The 16,949-nt window shown below is 35.3% G+C and overlaps 2 protein-coding genes and 1 non-coding gene across 4 annotated transcripts; all 3 read left to right on the top strand.

Annotated features, from left to right (window-relative positions):
* Positions 1 to 4,146: 4,146 nt before the first annotated feature.
* Positions 4,147 to 4,253, top strand: LOC146915092 (small nucleolar RNA R71). The gene has a single exon (XR_015017049.1). It is a non-coding gene; the product is annotated as a small nucleolar RNA R71 (small nucleolar RNA).
* A 2,564-nt stretch (positions 4,254 to 6,817) lies between these two features.
* LOC146915091 (RNA-binding protein-like RNA recognition motif protein) lies at positions 6,818 to 9,748 on the top strand. Of its 2 annotated transcripts, XM_085717659.1 has the most exons (5): positions 6,818 to 6,979; positions 7,555 to 7,618; positions 8,531 to 8,604; positions 9,118 to 9,244; positions 9,358 to 9,748. In XM_085717659.1, the coding sequence occupies exons 2-5, from the start codon at positions 7,616 to 7,618 to the stop codon at positions 9,625 to 9,627; spliced, it is 474 nt and encodes a 157-aa protein (XP_085573785.1). In that variant the 5' UTR covers positions 6,818 to 6,979; positions 7,555 to 7,615; the 3' UTR covers positions 9,628 to 9,748. The 2 variants fall into 2 exon arrangements, with proteins under 2 accessions (XP_085573785.1, XP_085573786.1); XM_085717660.1 differs by lacking the exons at positions 6,818 to 6,979; positions 7,555 to 7,618 and having other exon boundaries at positions 8,551 to 8,604; positions 9,347 to 9,748.
* A 2,956-nt stretch (positions 9,749 to 12,704) lies between these two features.
* LOC146915090 (uncharacterized) lies at positions 12,705 to 16,894 on the top strand. The gene is made up of 6 exons (XM_085717658.1): positions 12,705 to 13,085; positions 13,764 to 13,990; positions 14,226 to 14,336; positions 15,165 to 15,320; positions 15,820 to 16,061; positions 16,443 to 16,894. Exons 1-6 carry the CDS (start codon positions 12,784 to 12,786, stop codon positions 16,764 to 16,766), a joined length of 1,362 nt encoding a protein of 453 aa, XP_085573784.1. The 5' UTR covers positions 12,705 to 12,783; the 3' UTR covers positions 16,767 to 16,894.
* Positions 16,895 to 16,949: the final 55 nt, after the last annotated feature.

Here is a 16,949-nt window from a genome sequence, read left to right as displayed (position 1 = left end):
CTACTTTTACTCTTAAGACTTTAAAGGGTCTAAGTTAACACTAAAGATAGAACGTGTTCCTTAAAATACTTATTCATACATTTACTCAAGGATTGCAACCGGGTGCTTTTCTCATTGGAGAATTTTCACATTAAAACAAGATATGGGTATAGCAAGAACACAAGAAACACTAGAAACTACTTTCATGTACAAGAAGCAACCTAAGGAAAAGACAGAACAAAAATTTTCATGCCATATTTACATTAAAAACAAGCTACTTTAGTTATGCCTCTTGCTATAAAAACAAAACAAAAGAATAAAGTTCAAGGGAGTTTGGGAACACTACGACTCTAGACACTTTATTAGGCCCCCCCCCCCACACTTAGGGGAAGCATTGTCCTCAATGATTCAAAAGAAAAAGAAATTAAAAGAGAAGAGGTAGAAGAAAGAAGGAGTAGAAGGATGAGAGAGATAGGAAAAAGAGATGAGTAGAAGAAGAATGAGAGAGATAGGAAGAAGAAGAAGGGAAGAGAGGAAGAGGAAAGCTCACATTTGTTTATTGAGGTCCGTAAGGAGGACCTTGAAGTTGGAGGTGTTGTATCATCCGACGGAGCATCTCATTATTTTCATCATTGACACGGTTGCCCCTTTGAACTTCATTGCGAAGGCCGGAGATCTCAACACCTTGCCTTTGTTGCTCGGTGCTCATCCTCTCAATTTCATTGTGAATCCATGTCCATCTTTGATTCTCATTAAGCTCACCGGTTTCATGGCCATGGTGCCCCTCTTGGTGCAAGTTAGCACCTTCTCCTTCATCATGGTGCAAGTTAGCACCTTCTCCCTCTTCATCATCTTGCTCACCAAGAACCTGCACATCATTAACATACAACCAATTTTCTTCCACCTCGGTGGTAGTCCGAGATGGGTTAGGCAATAAAAACACGATTGGCATATTTAGCTTAAGTTGGTAATGGAGCGGTGGATGATGTTTGATGAAATTCATAGCAATAAGGGTTTCTATGTTAAGCCTATTGTTTCCCTCAATTGGTTTGATCCCCTCATCTTCACCCACTCCAAAACACCTAGCTATATATGTAATGATGCCACCCACCACTATGTCTCCTCTACCGGCCGGTCTAGTACCGACAAAGTCTAGGTAATCAATCAAATAAAAGCAAGTATTGACGGGGTGGTTGTGGAGCATTGCCCATAGCATGAACAATTCATCGGTTCTAGTGTTTCCTAGCTCGGTTCTACCCCAAATAGTGCAAGCCATTACCCTTTGGAGGTACCTAAGTACGGGGTTGTGGATGTTGCTAGCTTTGTTGGCTCTAGGAACATAGTTGGAAACGCCGGTGATGCGTGTCCAAAAGGCAGCTGGGTCATAGTTATCCGGTTTTAGGCTAGGATCCCAATGATCATGAATATATCCTTCATTTGCAAAACCTAAGGCTTCACAAAAGTGCTGAAGTGACATGTCATAATCGATATTCATTAACCGGAAAACAACTCTATGGTTAGGGTTATCAAAATTCAACTTATCTTTAGTGAAAACAATTGAGCTTAAGAATTCATAAGTGAAGTTTTCATAACCCCTCATAGGTTTCAGCAAATCAGTCCAACCTAACTTTCCTATCAACCTAGAGACATCATCAAACAGTTCTAGCACATCTAAAGTATTGGGATCAGGATAACGAGAAGGATGCAAGTGTTTAGAGATTAGAATTTTATACCTGTCCCGTTGCTTGTTGTTTTTGAACTGGATCCCATGATTTTTCACTTGGGCTTGCTTCTTTGGGGGAGGTCCTCCTTGAGAGCTTGCTGGTTCTTTACCACTTCTTCTTGAAGCCATTGACCCTTGTTGGAATTGGTTTTGAAGTTTTAGGGTTTGGGAAGATTTTTGGTGGAAAGGATTGGTTTAGGTTTGGGGTTGATGCTTAGGGAAGGTTTGTTGGTTTGGATATGGAGATTGGTTAAGGTTTTGTGGTGTTTGGGTTAGGTTTTTAAAGATTAGGGTTTTGGTGAATTATGGGTTTGAATGGATGAAGGGTGTTTTTGATTGGTGGTTCTTGTTTTGGATGAAGTTTGTGGTTGATTGGTGAAAGAATTAAGTGGTTTGGTTAAGATTTGAGTGAGATAGGGAGTTTTGAAGGTTTGAAGGTTATGGAGGTTTAGAGGGAAGTTTGAAGGTAGAGAGAGGTTTGTGGTTTGAGAATGAATGGAGAAGAAGAAGAAAAATTATGTTTATATTGGCTAGAACACGGGCACGGCCGTGCCATCCTTGGCACGGGCCGTGCCATCTTCCTGACTTCAATATTCAAAATTTGTTTTAAAAACTTGGCACGGCCGTGCCATACTTAGCACGGGCCGTGCCACCTTTCTGGTCCTGGGGCTTCAAAATTTTTCCATCTTTTCGAATCAACTCGGACAATTACCTACAAAACATCTTAAAACAAAGAAAAACAAAACAAAAGCAGTAAAATGCGTGGGTTGCCTCCCACGAAGCGCTCTTTTAATGTCATTAGCTTGACGGTTAGAAAGAGTCCTTAGAATGGATCAAAGGTATCATATTGTGTAGATGACGCTATAAAACGTTCTTTTACAACATGATCGTTAAGCATGCAACAAGAGTAAAGAGCGGGACCTTTCATAACGTTTTCCAACTCAAATCCTACCATCTTATCACTCACTTGAAAGACTATCCTACCAAGTTTAACATCAATGAGAGCTCCTGCAGTTGCAAGGAAAGGTCTACCTAGGATTATAGGGACGTCATCGTCCTCTTCAATGTCAACGACTACAAAATCAGTGGGGATGTATATCCCCTCTATCTTAACAGGTATGTCCTCGACAAATCCTACAAGTTTCATGGTAGAACGATCAGCTATTTTTAATTCCATCTCGGTAGGTTTCAACTCTCCTATCCCTATCCTTTTAAGAAGAGACAAAGGCAGCAAACTAACACTAGCTCCTAAGTCACATAAGGCTTTGTTTATGGATTCATTCCCAATTTCACATGGTATGGCAAAGCTACCTGGATCTCTAAGCTTAGGGGGTGCTTCTTGGATGATTGCACTAGTTTCCTTGGCCAAGGCTATTGTCTCATTATGCTCTATAGCCCTTTTCTTTGAAAAAATTTCCTTTAAAAACTTGGCATATAGAGGCATCCTAGACAAAGCTTCAGCAAAGGGAAGTTTAATGCAAATCTTCCTAAGTATGTTAACAAATTTTTCAAACTTACCCTCTAGTTTAAGCTTATCAAGATTTAAGGGGGATGGAGTTTTGTTTTCTTCAAGCGGTTTTGCTTCTTCTATCACAATTTTATCACCTAAAGGCTTGACACTTTCTTTCCCAATGTTTTTAACCTTAGCAAAAGCTTCGCCTAACTTACTACCCCCAAAAGATATGACATTAACTTGGGCTTTGGGATTGGCTTCGGTTTGACCAGGAAAGACTCCCGGTGTTTGGGAAGAGGTAGCCACTTGTTGGGCTATTTGAGCGATTTGAGTTTCAAGCATTTTAGAGTGAGTAGCAATAGAATCAACCTTGGTATTGAGCTTGGAAAGAGAGTCATTCAGAAATCCAGTTTGGTTTTTAAGTTCTTGAAGTTGTTTGTTTTGGTTGGCAATAGAATTTTCCAACAAAATTTCCAAATTGGACTTCTGAGTGAATCTTTGGTTGTTTGCATAACCGGGTGGTGCTACTTGTCCATAGGGATTTTGGTTTTTGTAAAAATTTTGATTTTGTCTCATCCCTTGGTTGTATTGAGCATAATTCATTTGCTCAACACCGTTAATAGCACTACCTAGTTGGCAATCAACACCAGCATGACCAGTTATACCACATATTTCACAAGAAAGAGTAGAAGCAGAATTGATAGCACTAACGTTGAGTTTTTCGAGTTTTTCAGTTAGTGTATCAATTTTAGAAGCAAGGTGGTCATAGTTAGAGACTTCGTGTATACCTGCCTCCTTTTTGGAGGGTGAAGAACTAGTGATGGCTCTCTCGTCGGTCCACTTGTAGTGATTTTGAGCCATGTCTTCGATCAAGGCATACGCCTCCGTGTAATTCTTGTTCATAAGTGCTCCACCTGCAGCTGCATCAACAGACATCTTAGTGGTATAAGACAAGCCATTATAAAAAGTGTGGACTATAAGCCACTTCTCTAGGCCATGGTGGGGACAAAGTCTTAGCATTTCTTTGAAACGCTCCCACGCCTCATAGAGAGATTCCCCATCTTTTTGGTTGAACCGCGTGATTTGGTCTCTAAGTTTAGCGGTTTTAGATGGTGGGAAGAAGCGGGCAAGGAATGCTTGCCTCATCTGATCCCATGAAGTAATGGAACCGACTTCGAGGGAATGGAACCAAGCGCTAGCTCTATCCCTTAAGGAAAAGGGAAAGAGATGAAGTCTTACGGCTTCTTGGTTCTCCTTCATGGTTCCACTAATTCGTAGGAAAACAGAGATGTGAAGATTGGGATCCTCAGTGGGGGATCCCGAGAATTGGTTTTGCTGCACCAAGTTAAGTAGGGCAGGCTTTATTTCGAAATTGTCATCCTCAACCGTTGGGTACACAATAACAGCTTGTGGCTCAGCCGTAGACGGCGTTGCGTACTCTTTGAGAGTGCGATTGGCCATGGCGGTGTTATTTTGTGCGTCTCTCCTTCGTCTATGCAAATACCTTTCGATCTCGTTGATTATTACAACTCGATTTCTGGTTTTTCGCATAAGAATTTGAGAACCCAAGAAGTTAGTGATAACAGAAAAATAAAAATAAAAACAGAAAAAGAAAGAGAAGAAGATAGAATTCTAATCACTAAGAAAAAGCTAATTAAATTAGTTAACTCCCCGGCAACGGCGCCAAAAACTTGATAGAGCCAAACCGCAAGTGCACGGCCTATCGAAGTAATAGTAGTAAGTAGAGTATCGTTCCGCTAGGGAGTTGTTCAACTTAATTAACTTTTAATGAATGATTAGAGGAGAGAAAGTTGATAAGGGAGAGTTTGATTGCTGAAGGTAAAAACAATAATAATAAAGGGCCTTAGGATCATTGGTTCATCTTAATAACTAATCCTTCACTAGACAAAACCTAAACATCTAATTTCATGATTTACACACTAATTTCTAAAGACCGGTTTCCCTTAGCCCCTCACCTTTCCGATGAAAGTCCGGTGAGAGTTTACTTCTAGCAACCAAGCCTATTTCACTGACATGATTACTAGAAGATGCATAGAGGATTGAAACTACTTTTTGTCTCAATAATTGCAAAGACTATTTCACTGTTTTGCAATTATTGTCTAGATTCACTTGTTCCAACATCAAGACTCCGCTCTCGCTTTATGAATTGATGTTTGGGATGATGGATTAACGATTATCAAACCCTCCGCTTTCGCTTCCACAGTTTGATAATTGTTAATCCACGTTAAGACGGTGAATCTAGATTAGAAATTAGGGTTACATAGAAATTAGGGTTTAGACATGTTTTGTTTAGGATTGAGTCATTAGACTCCCCAACAATCCTAAGACTAAGAAGTCTACTCACTCATGTTCATCGTAGACATGGAGGAAGAAGAGAGAAATACGGTAAAATAAATTGCAAGGAAAGTAAAAGGGAAAATAAAGACTTTTATTAAAATAGCAATTGAAATAAACAAAGTAAAGCATGATTGTTTATGGTGGAGAGCTACTCTATTTATAGCTTTACAATTGACTTAGAAACTAAGCAACTAAAAGGATAAAACGGTAAAGCCGCAACAGGGTAACTTGGCCTTGAAGAAAAAGCAGCAAAAGTGGTTTCTGGGACGGGCACGGCCGTGCCACATGTTGGCACGGGCCGTGCCAAGCTTCTGAGTTGGGGGAATATATTTTTGCCCCGTATCTTCGTATTCTTGCGCTGTATTTTGCTTCAGTCCTCTTTCTTTTGCTCCAAGGCACCTTCCACCATATATTTATTCCTAAAATAAAATAAAAGACAATTTGAAGTAAAATATTCTAAACTAAAATAAAATGCAATAAAATAAAATCAAATCTAAAATAAAACTAAACTAAATAAGGCAATAATTAATACTATCTGTGACTCATCACCTGTCTACGTGTTATTGGTCTTCAACTCATGTGTAGCCTTCATATTTTTAAGTGAAATTTTGTATAAATGTGAAGAATAATATAACAATCTCTACAAAAAATAGATATATAAATATTTAAGCGTCATAAACATTTATATTTGATTCATATTTTGTAAAAAATTCAAATAATTTTTAAAAAATTATTATAATATATAAACAATCACGCAAAATTTCATTCAAAAATACAAAATTATATCTAAGTTAACTTAAAAATAGATATAAAAAAATGGTGATGATATTTTTTTGGTTAACTGTAAATATTCAGAATTTAGTTAACTTAAAAATAGATATAAAAAAATGATGATGATATTTTTTTGGTTAATTAAGTAAATGAACACCGTAAATATTTAGAATTTTGTTTTTAGTCCCTATAAAATAAAATCACACTTTTTAATCCTTATAAAATTTTCCATCAGTATTTTTAGTCCCTATAAAATTTTTCCATTAACATTTTTAGTCCTTATAAAAAAATTTCATCAAGATTTTTGGTCCCTAAAATGCTTAAGAAAAATGTCGCAGAGACTAAAAAGTGTGATTTTATTTTATAGGACTAAAAACAAAAATGTAAATTTTGTCAAAAAAAAACTATAAATATTTATAGAGACTATTTATAGAGACTAAAAACTTAATTAACCCTATTTTTTTTTTAATGATACTTAATCCTTAAAACTCCCTAACTGGTATCAAATGACAAATCTCAACCGTTGAAATATCAAAGACAAAGTTGAACTTATCCTTGTTTTGTTTCTTTGTCCTTTCGTTTGCGCGAGACAAACACAAACACACACAGAACAAAACAGAACAGAAAAGAAAGTAAAACCCTAATTCCTTTGTTCAGCCAACCAACGTTTCAATTCTTCAATCTTCTTAAATTCGGTAATTATTTGTGAATTCTTTGTGTAGTTTCTCATTTTGTTTAATTGTATTGGGTTTAAATGAAATTTTTTTTTTTGTTTTGAAATTTTATTTTGGGTGTGATATTGTTCTTGAAATAAAAAACTTATTTTGCAAAATTGAAAATTTGATCACTTCCAATTTTTTTTTTTTTTTTTATTATCAATAAGTTAAAGTCAAGTAATTTGTTTTTTATTTTTTATTTATTTTTGGTGAATGTGGTTTGATTTTGTGATCTTGTGAATTTGAATGATGATCTTTTGTTGGCTATGTGATATAGTTGTACAGGAATCAAGCACTGACACATACACATACACGGCGACACTGACACATGGACTCTGGTAATAATTCAAAAAATTGAAGTGGTTGAATGTAACATGTGTCATGTTGGTGTCAGGCAGACACCAACACGTGTCTGGTATGACACTATTTTCATCAGATGTGTCGGTGCAACTTAGGATTGTACACTGTGATACTGCATTTTTTGGCTGTATGTATGTAACCTCTTTGAATAAGATGTAAAGACTTGATTTTTATGATTGATCTTTCATTTACAGGGTGATGCTTATTTGATGCTTCAGAGTTTTACTTGAAGTTTCACTCGCCTGGTTTTCTGTCATGGTATGTTCAATCTCTTTACCTTAGTGCTGTCAAATAGAAGCTCGAGTAGTGTTATAGTGTAGCGTAATTTGAACAAATCGCTATTGTTCCACAATGCACTATGTTAGGAATTCTGTCTTTGTAAGCTATCAAATTAGTCCTTGTCTTTGTAAGCAATTCTCAAATTAATCTGTCTTTGTCAAAAGTTTCTCAATTAGGTCTTTGTCTTTATGTTTTGTCCATGACGAGTGACCTAATTGAAATACTTTTGACAAAGACAAGGACTAATTTGAAATATTAATAAAGTCAGGGACTAATTTGAGAATTTCTTACAAAGACAGGGACCAACTTGCTGGTTTACTTGTAGGGTAAACTACAAAGTGTTGGTGGCTATTTCCGCACTGTGGCATTGTAGTAAAGCAAAACTTGAACAAACCGCTTCTTTCCACAATTCGCAGTTGACAACTTTACTTTAACTATATATTTTGTCAATATGATGTTTGATTTCAATTTTTAGTGTTAGGAATTTTGTCATCCTTCTCTTTACGACCAGTAAAGAGATCCCGTCTAATACTATGAATAGTTTACGTGTCCGAGTGGGCACACTTTTGTGCTGTTTTTGATCTGTCAATATGATTTTCCTTGTCTAAGTGTTGTGTGTATATCTTTGTATTTCTGTGAATTCTTTCAAAAGTATACGTAGAAAAACCTATATTGGATTTGGACTGGAAAATGTTTGCAAAAAGAATGACAGAATACCATCATTAACAATACAGCAACATCACGAGAGTAAATTTCATCCCATAGATAAATTCATATTTAGAAATTGATAGCATTAACTTAACATGGCAGTATCTAAATTGATCCAGTGGATATTGATATTTCCCATCTCAATGTATTGTGGAACTTATTTTGATGTATTACTGAATGCAGGATCCTAATGGTTCTGTTGATGATAAGTGTGAAAATAGACTCTACGTTGGCAATCTCGATCTCAAAATTACAGAGTGAGACTCGCTGACTCCTCAACATGGCTTATTTTTTTATATATTTTTGGCAAACGCTAATATTACTTGTGAAGGCTTGTTAAGGAATCAAAGATGGAAAGTGTGCATTGAAAAGTATAGGCTTTTTAAGTTACCAATGTATTAAGTGCTGTTTTTTAAATTAACACTTTTTGTTTCTCGATTTCTTAAAGCATGTTTGGATTTCAATTGAAACAGCTTAAATACTCGAACTTATGTTTGACTTGATCAGCCAAGAGAGATTCAAATATAGGTTTGAGTTCCTCAGATCAGAAATCCAAACTTGCAATAACTATTGCCATGACAAACGGTCGCAGGAATCAAGTTTTTAAAATCGCGTAACAATTGCAATTGCATCATGATATGACTGGTTCGACCTCAATCATGGTCACGAATACATCAAAAACCTAGATTTTGTGGCACACCTGTTCGGTTTCTTTTCCTTGTACTATATGCATATTCTTATCCTCTTTCTCTGTTTCCATCATTTTCCAGAGCTGCTCTGCTCAAAATGTTTTCTCCTTATGGAAAGATCGTGTCTGAGGACTTCTTGTGGCACACACGTGGCCCAAAACGTGGGGAGCCACGCGGTTTCGCTTTCATCCAGTACAGCACAAAAGAGGTACGTTTTTTTTTTATCCGTCCATAGAAATAAATGAGGTACGTTGATAGCATACTTTTGTTGATTTCACATTCAAGCAATTTCTGATTTCCATTCTTAAAGTGAGAATGCAGGAAGCAATATTGGCCAAGGAGAAAATGCACGGGAGGTTAGCTTGCAGCCGGCCATTGGTTGTTCGCCTAGCGGGTGAGAGGTACGCCCTGGAAAAGGCAGATAGCTCTACAAAAGCAGTAAGTGAAGGGCACAAGTTGCATCTCACCGGTGGTGGCATGGGACAGACGAGTCGAAGTGCAAAAATAGCTGCAATAAAGAACAAGTTGAAGTCTTTAGACGAGGATAACTCGAAGATCAAGAAACAGAAGCTGAGTGACAATATATCTTGAATCAATAATGTTATAGTAAAATCTGTATAATCAGGGGAATATTCTGTGGCATATAAATTGAATGTGATTCAGTTGTTTGTAACACCATTAAATTAAATTGTAGTTTATATATTTCATTGAGCTATGGTTATTTTTTCCAATTTAGATCTAAAGCCAAGATTTTAACTGCTTGGGAAATATGTTTTACCTTAACATTATGTATTGGTCAAGTTTTCTCTAATTTGAGGTGGAAACTGGAATCTTAATTCTTAATGGAATGGACTATTGTTTTCTGATTGTAAAAACAAGTGCAAGGATTTAACTGAGCTAAGAGTTCAGTGGTGGCCAGTTTGTGTTCAGTTTTCTTTTCTCAAATTGACATTTCAAATAACAGTTAAGAACAATTCATTTTTTTTTTTAATTCAGTTTTCATGTTTGAAATTTTTGTTAAGAAAATGGTAAATTTAGGAAATTAGATTTAACTGTAGTCTAGAAAACCATAAAAATATTAAAATTAATCTAGATTGAGTAGGCTTTTATATAAAGTATTTGAGTTCCACGTTGTCGATGTTTTTGGATTGTGCAATCTATCTATACATTTGTCTTCGTGAGCTTAGCTCAATTGGTTTGGACAATGCATAAAATATGCAAGGTCCAGGGTTCAAATCCCGACCACCACAAAAAAAAAAAAAAAACTAATTTTAAGCTAGAATTGTAAAGACGCGACACTTTTAGAAAAACTTCCTACTCTCTATTATTCGGGTAGCGCTTGGGTGACATTGGGGTGTCAATGTCATGTGAAATTGACCAACCACAATGTGGCTTAAGCTAGAATTGTGATGATGATGTGACACTCTATCCACTCACCTATTTTATGAACTAGCTTTTAGGAAAGATCTATTTGGCATGATATTAGGTCAATTAGGTTAAGGATTACAATATGGAAAGGGAAATGATATTTGTACATCTACTTTATGACAACTTTTTGACAACTTTCTCTCTCATACTCACATTATATTCTTAATCTCCCTTTTCTTTTTTCTCTCTCTATTGTTTTGGACTAATAGGAAGAGAGCAAATAAAAGTTGTCATCAAAGTTGTCACATATGGTTGTACAAATATCACTCCTCATATAGAAATTGGATCTAGAATCCACACTAGGTGTGGTGACGAGTGTTGAAGTTATATTAAAATTTCAAGTTGTCAAGTTTTCTAAGTTATCAAATGTGTATGTGTTTGGACACCTTCGTTCTCAAGCTAATTTTAATTGTTTTTAAAGGACATGTACTATCAATGGGAAACAATCTTACGTTAGCATCCAACGAAAGTTTATTATCATCTACCAACAATTATGAAAGTAATTAGAAGTTCGATTAATATCAACTCAAGTAATTTATAAGTCCCAACTCAACTCAAGTGACAAATAACTCAACTCAAGTGACAAATAAATATCAAAATTGTTTGTTTGAATGTTGTGACCCAGGTTAGAACTCTCATAATCATCTACTTGTGTGTGTGAGTTTTCATAACATTAATCACATTTCAAATATTTCTAAAAAAAATGTTTGATTAATTAGTAGTGGGACATTGAAACAGGTGGTTTCTCATTGAATTGAACTTGGTGAGTATACCGATTAAATTCTTCAAAGAGTTTGTGTACTAGCCTTTTACTATTACTATTTTTTAATTTAACAAAATAACTTCAACGTTTCAGAAACTTGCAGAGCCTTGTTTTCCTTAATTGTAATAAACTCCTGCGTTAGTTTGACGATCATAAATTCATAATAACGTAGAATGTTGCTTCTTTTACTCCTTTACAAAAATGTTACTTTGTTTTTATCCGTTTATCTTTTTCTAGCTGAAAAGAGCTTTAACTCTATGTTCGTTTTTGTATCTTTCTTTCTATATATATATATTTATTTATTTTATGTTATTTTAGGGGATTTTTTTTACATGTTCTACAACATCTGTTTTCAGATTTTTTTACATGTCTACAATGATAGGTAGACGCCCTTAATGAATACACCCCTTTGTATCATTCCTAAAGATTTCAGTTAACCGAATGTATGGTCTATGTGACCAAATTTTTTTTAGTTGCGTGACCACTATTTTTCCAGAATTTATTTGGTTAACTAAGTGGAAAAATAGTGGTCACGCACATTTTGTTGCGTGACCACATTTTTCAGCTTATAAATAATGGTCTCGCAACTGAAAAAATGTGGTCACAAATCATATATTTGGTTAACTGAACTTTTCGAAAGTAGTATAAAGAGGTGTACATATTATGGATGTCTACCAATCTTTATTCTTGATTTTTTATGATACAAAGTTGGATAAAAATGAATGTACATCAATATTTTGATTAATGTCCAAAAAATTTTTTGTCAATAAATTAATTAAATTTATGTCAATTTTAATATTCTTTGACCTAAATTTTCCAATTTATCCATTTTGACTTAAACTTTCACATCCTTTTCTGAAATTTTTTTTTTACCCAACCTTTTCTAAAAAATATTTGTTTAACATATATTCCAACTCTCCTTAAAAAAAAGGGGAATTAGTCACTTTAGTCCCTGAATGGGAGATGATTCGTCACTTTAGTCCCTGAATGAAGAGAAATTGCAAAACAGTCCCTGCATGGTCAATTTCAAGGACTAAAGTGACTAACGGAGTCTACATTCAGGGACTAAATTGACTAACGAAGTTTGCATTCAGGGACTAAATTGACTAACAAAGTCTACATTCAGGGACTATTTTGCAATTTATCTGCATTCATGGACTAAAGTGACGAATCCCTTCCGATTCAGGGACTAAAGTGACTAATTTCCCTAAAAAAAACTATTTCCACCAAATCAAGTAAATGTATTCAAATGATGGAAAACTTTTCTTAGTATGATTTTGTTTGTAAGAAACCAAATTAGATTCTTAGGTAAAACACTTATTGATTCGATTTTAATTACCTTTTAGATCGAACTTCTAATTATCAGAGTCTCATCCCTCCGAGAATCGAGACGGAAAACCCAAATATATATTTTTTCCCCATTATCACGTGCAATGCACATGTTAAAATATACTCTTTTTGTTTCTTTTTGAAAATGCAGACATCCTATAAATACATGATCAGATTTCGTTCAACTTCTATCATTTCATAATCACCACTCACACTCACAGACACCAATGTCTCTCCTCAAACACCCACCTGTCACTGTTCTTTCTCCATCAAAACCAATCCCATCACGCCACGTATCATTCCGACATTCTCTCCATGCTAGATTCTCCAACATCCTCAATTCATGTCCGAACCTCGGACTACAACCTCAACACACGACCACGACAATTACCTCGTACCTGTCAAAGGAACCTCGTATAAGTCGAAGTGTTGTTGCAGTGAAGTCACAGCTGAGATATCCTATCATATCTCCTGATGATCATTGGGGTGTTTGGTCTGCTATCTTCAGCATTGGTGCTTTTGGGATTTGGTAATTTTATTCATTCATTCATTTCTCTCTTTTATCTATTCATTTTCTGTAATTTGGTCTCATTGATTTTCCTAATTCCATTTCTTTATGGTTTGTTGAGAAATAGGATAATAATGTTTCAATAAATATTCTGTTTTTTAGCTTATAACTTATAACTTATGTTTGTAATAAGTTCATTTGACTAAAAAATATCTGTTTGGTAACTGTCACACTCTCAAGAACTTATAACAGTTTGTGATAAACTAATTCAAGTAGCTTATAACATTTCAGCTACTTCAACCTCTGTAGAAAAAAAGCTACTTCAACCGTTAATTTTATCAAACACTGCAAATTCAATCAGATAGCTTATCTGCTATCAGCTATAAGTCAGCTTATAAGTCATTCGCTATAAGATAGTTTATCAGCTATCCACTATTTTTTCCCAAACAAAGCATAAGGGTATGATTCAATTAGTTTTAAACTGCGGCCGCGGATTCAGTTGTTGTCCTTGCGATTGCAGTCATTGTGCTTGTTGCAACGTGCATTGCAGCATGAAGTAACTTTTAAATTTGTACAACTATATAAAGTGGCACCACTATGCCACTATAGTATTTACCCACTATAATAGTGTTAGTTTGTTCTGTAAATAGAGATTTAGATGCGCTTGAAATTCATGTATTTGTTGTTGTGAAATACAAGGTCGGAGAAGACTAAAATTGGGAGCATGGTGAGTGCCGCTTTAGTGAGCACATTAGTCGGACTTGCTGCAAGTAATCTTGGAATTCTTCCACATGATGCACCTGCATATTCAATTGTCTTGGAGTTTCTGTTACCTCTTACTATTCCATTGCTATTGTTTGGAGCAAATTTACTACAAGTAGTTCGTTCAACTGGAACGCTTCTAGTGGCTTTCTTACTTGGGTCAGGTGATTCTATTTATCTATACAAAATGGCTGAATTACGATTGAAAGCGTGTTTGGTGTCCAACATGCGTTGATGTCTGACACCGACACGTGCAATTGCATTTAATTATTTAATTTTCTCAAATTATTACTAGTGTCGTGGTGTCTGTTTCTGTGTCAGTGTTTCATAGTTTATGAAGGTACTGTATGAGATTTTTAACATGTCTTGTGAAACTGATTTTGATGTTGTGGATTGCAGTTGCCACTATAATTGGTACTCTAGTGGCATTTCTTATAGTGCCTATGAGATCTCTTGGTCCTGATAACTGGAAAGTTGCAGCAGCTCTAATGGGTAGCTATATTGGTGGATGTAAGTGCTTAAAGAAGTTGCTCCATGCTTAATTATGGTGAACTTCTTAAAATAATGTATATTTGAATTCACTGTTGTATTTATTATAACAATAATCAACTCGAATTAAACAGTACTTTTGATTTATATTTTGTTTGACTTTATCTTCTGCATAGTTATAGAACTAATGTACTATTGTATATCTATAACCGTAGTTCTAAATTACAGTTGTGGTCTCGGTAGCAGTTACACTGTGAACCTTGACATTCTGGCTAAATTATGCAGCAAATGAGGTCGGTGTGGCCACAACGGTGGTTGTTAAGATCTCTAAAATCTTTAAATTGCAGTTGCAGACCGCAATTTTGAACTATATCTGCAACTTTAAGACAAATTTAAATGCTAGATACATCCAGAGGTTTCTTCATATATTACATGTCTATAATAACCAATATGTTTGTGACAAAACACTAGCTTGGTTAAGCAAAAGACAAAATATATGCAGCAAACTTTCTTCAATAAACTCTTTGCTTCAAAATTAGGGGATCTAAACTCCCTGCAGTCACTAACAGGAGTCGAGTCTAGTGGAAGGGGCTAGTCGGACACAATGTCGATAACGTTGAATGAATACTTGATTCCATTAAAAATTGCATAGGGATGAAGCATATATATACCATTGAATGAATACTTGATGCAATTAAAAATTGGGTTTTGTATATCTTTTCAATTAACATGATGAGTCGCTAGCTAGTTTTGGTTTCTTGGTATATTATTTGAAACATGTTGATGGATTTTACAACGGTAAAACTTGAATGAATTTCCTTTGACTCTTCCTTGTTGATTGTTGTGTAGCTGTTAATTATGTTGCCATTTCAGAGGCGCTTGGTTTGTCAGCATCAGTTTTAGCTGCAGGAGTGGCAGCAGATAATGTTATCTGTGCTGTTTATTTCATGGTGTTGTTTGCATTGGCTTCTAATATACCCGCAGAGACTGCACCACCAACCACTGGTACTATTTTTACTATATCAGTATTCCAATTTTTAAGCTGTTTCTTGTTGCATTTTCTGTGTTTGGGCCAGAATTTTTGGAATGAATAGTTTTTTTATTACCGGATTGATATAATGAATACACTAACATCTACATATGTTGATTGTTTCCAGTATTAGTTATGAAATGTGATAGAATTAAAGAAAAGTTATAAGATTGAATAATTTAATGGGAAACCGATGGAATCATCATTATAGTTCTAAATTGAGGGCGCAGTTGCAGTTACGCTGCAAAATTTGTTATTAAGGCAAGACGTGGGCAAATGTGGCCACAATAGTGGTTGCAGAGACATCTGAAACCCATATTGCTGCTGCAATTGCGACTGCAGACTGCAATTTAAAACTATGGTTACGATGAATGAAGTCATTCATTTTTTTTGACTATATATGTCTTTGAAAAATTGTGTGTTTGTTCATCTTGAATGGAAATTTTAGCTTGATTTAACGAGTAATGTTGACAGATGAAGAAATGCTTATAAAGTCAGAAAATCAGGGCAATATGCCAGTGCTGCAGACAGCTACTGCAGTTGCTACATCATTTTTAATATGTAGAGCTGCCACATACTTCACAAAATTATATGGTATACAAGGAGGAACTCTTCCAGGAGTAACTGCAATCATCGTCGTTTTAGCCACTCTTGCACCGAAGCTGATTAGTCCCCTTATACCTGCTGGTCATACTGTTGCCTTGGTCTTGATACAGGTAACAGAAAAACTTTGTTGATTCTATTTTGAGTGGTCGCTTTATGTCAGCATTGAAATTACATAATCATCCCGATGTGTGTGTATTATGAACTAAATTAACTAATCGAAGACACAAGCGGGACCAAATTAAGTAATGAAATTAATATTTGAGGACCAAATTTACAAACAAAAGACATATTGAAGGACCAAATTTACTATATACAAAACTTTACTCTCTTTCAAAGCACTCTAAATTATAACTTCTTTCTAAGAAGTTACACCTTCTAATTAATTACATGGATCACACGACACCATATGTACCGATTGGTATGGTACTCTTGTAAAAATTTAAGGATCATGTGACCTAAGATGTTTAACATACGATCCATTTCGTTTGCAGGTATTTTTTGTGGTCGTTGGAGCTAGTGGAAGCATATTGAATGTTATCCAAACTGCCCCAAGTATATTCATGTTTGCACTGGTTCAAGTAACTATCCATCTTCTTATTGTTCTTGGATTAGGAAAGTTATTTAAGCTTGATTTGAAGCTATTACTTTTAGCATCAAATGCTAATATTGGAGGCCCTACAACAGCTTGTGGAATGGCTAAGGCTAAAGGCTGGGAATCTTTAGTTGTTCCTGGAATCCTTACTGGCATTTTTGGTGTTTCAATTGCAACTTTTTTAGGTATTGGTTTTGGATTAATGGTTCTAAAACACTTGTAGAAATTATCATTTTTGATGTTTTGATATATACACAATACACCTTATTGGAAGTTATGTTTTTAACACAGTTTTAAGGTGCCTTTTGACAAAATTTCTCATGAGCTCAATGTAACTTCTTTTGTACTCCATCTCCTACCTCATCAATTGCATGATTACGAGCTTATGAACGTTTGTAGCACATTC

The sequence above is a fragment of the Medicago sativa genome, chromosome 6 (genome assembly GCF_051527215.1).
Source record: "Medicago sativa cultivar Bolivia chromosome 6, Bolivia_mono, whole genome shotgun sequence".
Taxonomy (NCBI): Eukaryota; Viridiplantae; Streptophyta; class Magnoliopsida; order Fabales; family Fabaceae; genus Medicago; species Medicago sativa.
The sequence above is the reverse complement of the archived record's forward strand: the minus strand, read 5'-3'. Positions and strand labels throughout refer to the sequence as shown.